General features: G+C 37.8%; 1 protein-coding gene across 1 annotated transcript; it reads right to left on the reverse strand.

Moving 5' to 3' along the window:
* Positions 1-3,631: 3,631 nt before the first annotated feature.
* LOC134694492 (craniofacial development protein 2-like) lies at positions 3,632-4,519 on the reverse strand. The gene has a single exon (XM_063555505.1). The coding sequence runs from the start codon at positions 4,517-4,519 to the stop codon at positions 3,632-3,634; it is 888 nt and encodes a 295-aa protein (XP_063411575.1).
* Positions 4,520-5,239: the final 720 nt, after the last annotated feature.

A 5,239-nucleotide genomic window follows, 5' to 3' on the forward strand; every position in this document is an offset into this window, starting at 1 on the left:
GGGAAACACAATAACAGAGAACCACGACACAACAGAAACAAACGTTTAAAAATCTACCTTTTTATATGAAAGCACGCTTTTGCAACTATGCAGTGAAATAAAAACAAACTAAAACCGATACATGATTTAAGGCAAATATTTTATAAGTATTCAATTATCCACTCATTTCTATAAGGAAGTTTATTCTAGCGATAAAATATTTACATTGTAGTTATTATGCGGAGCATATGCATAAGCCATTAAAAAATGAAAGTGTTAAATGTCATAACCACACTCCTGTTCCCTTTCCACAAATATGACCTATCTAATTAGACTATTAATCGGATTTGTAATCACGTGAGAAACAAGACAAATGTCACATGTTGATCAGGATCTGATTGCCTTTCCGGAGTACCTAAGATCACTTCCAGTTTCTGGTGGGATTCATTATACTCAGTCTTTATTTTTATTAAGTGTGTTTTGTGTACCATTATGTATCTCTCTTGTCTTCTTTAACCATGGCGTTCTTCTTTTTTTTTTTTATTTATGAGTTTGAATTTCACTCTGCTATCCCCCGTTCGGCTTTATTAAAACGGTATTGATGTAGTAAAACTAAACATATTCGCATGACAATCGGATATCATGTACTTAAAAAAAATGGTTTTATATTAAAAATTCAACGTAGAAATCTTCTATGGTTAATTGATAATTTTCACAAAAAGATAATCGGAAGAGTAAAAGAGACAAATCTGAAGTAAATAGGTATGGGAAGATGTATTGTGAGTGCCAATGAGACAACTTTCCATCCAAATAACAATTTATGGAAGTAAACCATTATAGGTTAACGTACGACCTTCAAAGCCTGCTATATACCTACACAAAATGCACACAGTAGCTGCGCGTATACTCCAGTAGATGTTGAATTTGCATCTGTTCACGTTATAATAATTAAACGCGAAAAAAGAGGGAAAAATGAATTACTTGCACGCTTCGCAAACGTGTATTAAAATTTTGTATAGCTTCGTCTGCGCCAAACGGTACCCATTTTGTCCGAAATAATTGTTCTACCTTTTCTTAGAAAAAACATACAAGTTTAGAAACGAAGTAGGTAATTTGAAAAATGTACTTTGACATTAATTATAAAATGCTTGTGTTGTTTCTGATGCTTCTTATGACGTCTTTAAACACACTTATCATACTTACTTACTTAATCCTCTTCGTGCATACTCGCACATGAGGCCACTACCAACGCCCTCCACTGTTGCCTGTCTTGTGCCTTTCTTTCTGCTTCTCCCCATGTCATTCCCATGGCTCTTAGTTCGCTTTCTATTGTACGTCGCCATGTCTCTTTAGGTCTCCCTCTCTTTCTTTCCCCCTCTGCTGGTGTCCAACGAAGAGCTATCCTTGTGATGTCATGTTTGTCTTGCCGTAGAACATGGCCTATCCGTTTCCATCGCCTTTCTTTAATTTCAACTCTGATGTCTCGTTGTAAGGTTAGGGTGTATAGATCTTTATTAATGATGGTTTTTGGCCAGAAGATCTTGCAAATTTTCCGAAGACATGTATTGTGGAAAGATGACAGTTTGTTGAAGTCAGATTTTATAACCCTCCATGACTCTGCACCATATAGCAAAACTGATTTTACATTACTATTATATATTTTGATTTTTGTGGACCTGGATATTGATGTTGTTTTCCATACTGTTCGTAATCTGCAGAAAGAAGTTCTGGCTTTGTTGATCCTTGCCATTATATCTTTGCTAGTGCCGTTGTCCTGGCTGATGTTAGTACCTAGATAAGTAAAATTTTCCACTTCTTCTATGTTGTCTCCTTTAAGAGTTATGGGTTGTTAACTAGTTTTGTCATTAAGACTAATTATCTTTGTCTTTTGTGCATTTATCTTTAAACCTACAGATAGAGCAGTGTCATGTAGTCTTGATGTTTTGTTCTTCGTGTTTGCTCTAGTTGTTGATAAAAGGCATATGTCGTCTGCAAAATCTAGATCTTCTAAGATTGTGTTCATCGACCATCTTATTCCAGTTACTCTATTGCCTAGTGTTCTTCTCGTGCACTAGTCGATGACAATGAGGAAAAGAAGGGGAGAGATGACGCATCCTTGTCTTACTCCAGATTGTACATTAATCCAGGTGGATTTGGTTCCATTGTGTAGGACACAGCATCTGTAGTTGTTGTAAAATAATTTAATCATGCTAATTATTTTCTCAGGTATGCCATACGATCTCATTATGTCCCACATGCTGTCTCTGTCCAAGCTATCAAAAGCCTTTTCAAAGTCCACATAGTTTATGACGATGTTGTGTTGCCATTCTATGCACTGCTCAATGATGTTTCTGAGTGTGAATATCTGGTCACTGCACCCTTTATTGGCTCTAAAACCTGCTTGTTCATTCCGCAGGGTGTCATCTAAAGCATCTACTTTTCGCTTGGCAATAACTCTCAGGAAAACTTTTGCAGGTACAGACAGTAGAGATATACCTCTCCAGTTGTTGCAATTTTTCATGTCACCTTTCTTGGCAAGTTTAACTAGTAGTCCTTCCTCCCAGTCTTCAGGTATATTTTCATCCTCCCATATTTTGCTAAATAGTGTTTGCAGTATTGATGCTGTTGTTTCCACATCTGCCTTAAGGAGTTCTGCACTGATGTTGTCTACTCCAGCTGATTTACTATTTTTTAGCTTGCATAATGCTTTCTTTATTTCACCAAGTTCAATTTTTTCTTCTCATATATCAATTTCGATCTTGTCTTCAGTGTTATCAAATAGAGCTGGTTTGTCTGGTGGTTCTCTGTTCAGAACTTCCCGAAAGTGCTCTGCCCATCTTTCAAGTTTCTGTGCTTCTGATGTTATTACCTCTCCATTCTTGCTTAAAACTGGTGTGTCATTGTTGTTACTTTTACCACATAGCTGTTTAGTGATCTTATATACAGTACTTAGTTCTCCATGTTTGCATGCCTCTTCTGCTTCATTTGCCAATCCTTCAATGTATTGTAATTTGTCTTCTCTAGCTTTTTTCTTAACTTCTTTATTTAGCTCTGATTATTCTTTTTGAAGCTTTTCTTTCAACCTTTCTGATCTTGCCTGATTGCACTTGCTTTTTGTAGATCTTCTCTTTTCAATAACATTCCAGGTTGTATCTGGAATCCACCTTTTCCTTGTACTGTCTCTAATTCCAAGTACATTTTCAGCTGTATCGTTAAACATAGTTTTTACTTTGTTCCAATGTTCATTTAAATCAGGACCAATGTTGTCGTGGTTTTCACTGATAGTGTGTAGTGTTTGGTATTGGTTTCTTATGCTGATGTTGAATTTTTGTCTTATTAGATTGTCTTTGAGGCGGTGGATGTTATATATTTTTCTGTTATGCTGTGGTCTGGCTACCTTTCTCAGTTTAAGTTTAATTTTCCCAAGTAGAAGGTGGTGGTCACTTCCACAATCGGCTCCCCTTTTGACACAGACATCCATCAGAGACTTTCTCCATCTTCCATTTATAATTATGTGGTCTATCTGGTTTTGGTCCCTGCCATTTGGTGAGTTCCATGTTAGTTTGTGAATGTCCTTGTGTGGAAATAAGGAACCTCCAATAACTAGATCATTCAAGCCACATAAATCTACTAAAAGTCCACCATTTTCATTTCATTCTCCACATCCATGTCTGCCCATTATTCTTTCCTTACATGAGTTATCTAACCCAATCTTTGCATTTAGATCACCAATTACAAGACATAAATCATGTGCTGGTACTTTACTGATAAGGGATTGTAATTTGTCATAAAACTTATTCTTGTCCTCAATACTAGCTTCGTTGGTAGGTGCATAGCATTGACTCACTGACAGTTTTGAGTATTTTGAATAAAACCTTGCCATAATAAGCCTTTCATCCACTGGTTGCCATTCTAGAAGAGCTCTTTTTGATTCCTTGCTTAGTACTAAAGCAACTCCCTCATAGTGTTTGTTGTCTGTTCGGCCTGAGTACAATATGGTCTTACCTGTGTCCGTTGAGATCGATCCGTTGTTTAACCATCTGCATTCACTGACACCTAGTATACTGATGTTATACCTTCTCATCTCATTGACAACTTGTGCTGTTTTTCCCGTCTCATACATGGTCCGCACATTCCATGCCCCTATGCTGAGAACATTTTTTGGCGTTAAGAGTCCACACTTCTTGCCCCTAGCTGCATTTCTGCTTTCACTAGACACATTCATTGGGTCATCTGTATGACGTATGTCCTCGTTCACGCAATTCAGTGTTTCTTTTGGTGTGGTTTCCGTAATCAGCTTCTTTTTACTCTGCCTGGTGATTAGCCATGCGAGAAACCTAATTCCTGCAGGGCGGAGTTTTGCTGTCTGGGTGTTCTTTCCCATAGATGATTGCCTGCCATGGCTGATGAGTTCCATCTTTCCAGCTTTTCTTTCTGGGTCTGCTCCCATAGCCTTTGATCTTCCAAGATCAAACCACAAGGCAGTGGTACTATTTACCCATAGTTGGGACAAGGTTGATGAGTGTAAGGGCGTGTCCATACGCCGATGGGCCTACACACTGCATCTCTGGGGCCCTTGCTGCTCCGAGATCCTCTACAATAATGCCTAGAATGCTAAATCCTAGTTACCATGTGCTGTCGCGAGGAGGCATTGTAGAAGTCTTGAATAGTGTAGAGGCTATGTACTGGCAGAAAGACTTAGGCGATCGGCTTTCTTTTCACCTGCAATGCAGGCTAGCCAGCGGTGATAGAGAGCCTATGGCTCTAACCACACTAGACGCTTGCACAATCCTGTGGAACAAACCACCAGCACACTAACAAACAGTTTAGTGAAAAAGCTGTGAAAATATCGAAATATAGCAATGGCATTTCTCGTTTGCCATACAATTTTTAATTATCAACTGTGAAGCAAATAACAACATGCCTTGCTCTTTAACACTGAATTATATTTTTATTAAATTTGATTAATTCGATCGACAAACAACTTCCTCAAAGAGAAGGTCAAGGATGTATCATGAAACTGATTCAACAGCAGTGATACAAAGTTATATTTGGTGCTTGCATGCATATTGTTGACAATGAAGTATGGACTTTGTGTTTGTTGATGTCCATACGGTGATCGTTAACTGATTATATAGTTGATAGTTGTCTCATTGGAACCATACTGTATCTTCTTATTTTTATATGTTAAACACAACCACTTTTATATGTGCCAACACGCCCGTTATTCAGTGGTTATAGTCTATGGTATTTTTTATTG

The sequence above is a fragment of the Mytilus trossulus genome, chromosome 13, assembly GCF_036588685.1.
Source record: "Mytilus trossulus isolate FHL-02 chromosome 13, PNRI_Mtr1.1.1.hap1, whole genome shotgun sequence".
Lineage (NCBI taxonomy): Eukaryota > Metazoa > Mollusca > Bivalvia > Mytilida > Mytilidae > Mytilus > Mytilus trossulus.

Coding starts and splice junctions, on each gene's coding strand:
- LOC134694492 (XM_063555505.1), bottom strand. CDS start 4,519: ATGGACACGCCCTTACACTCATCAACCTTGTCCCAACTATGGGTAAAT.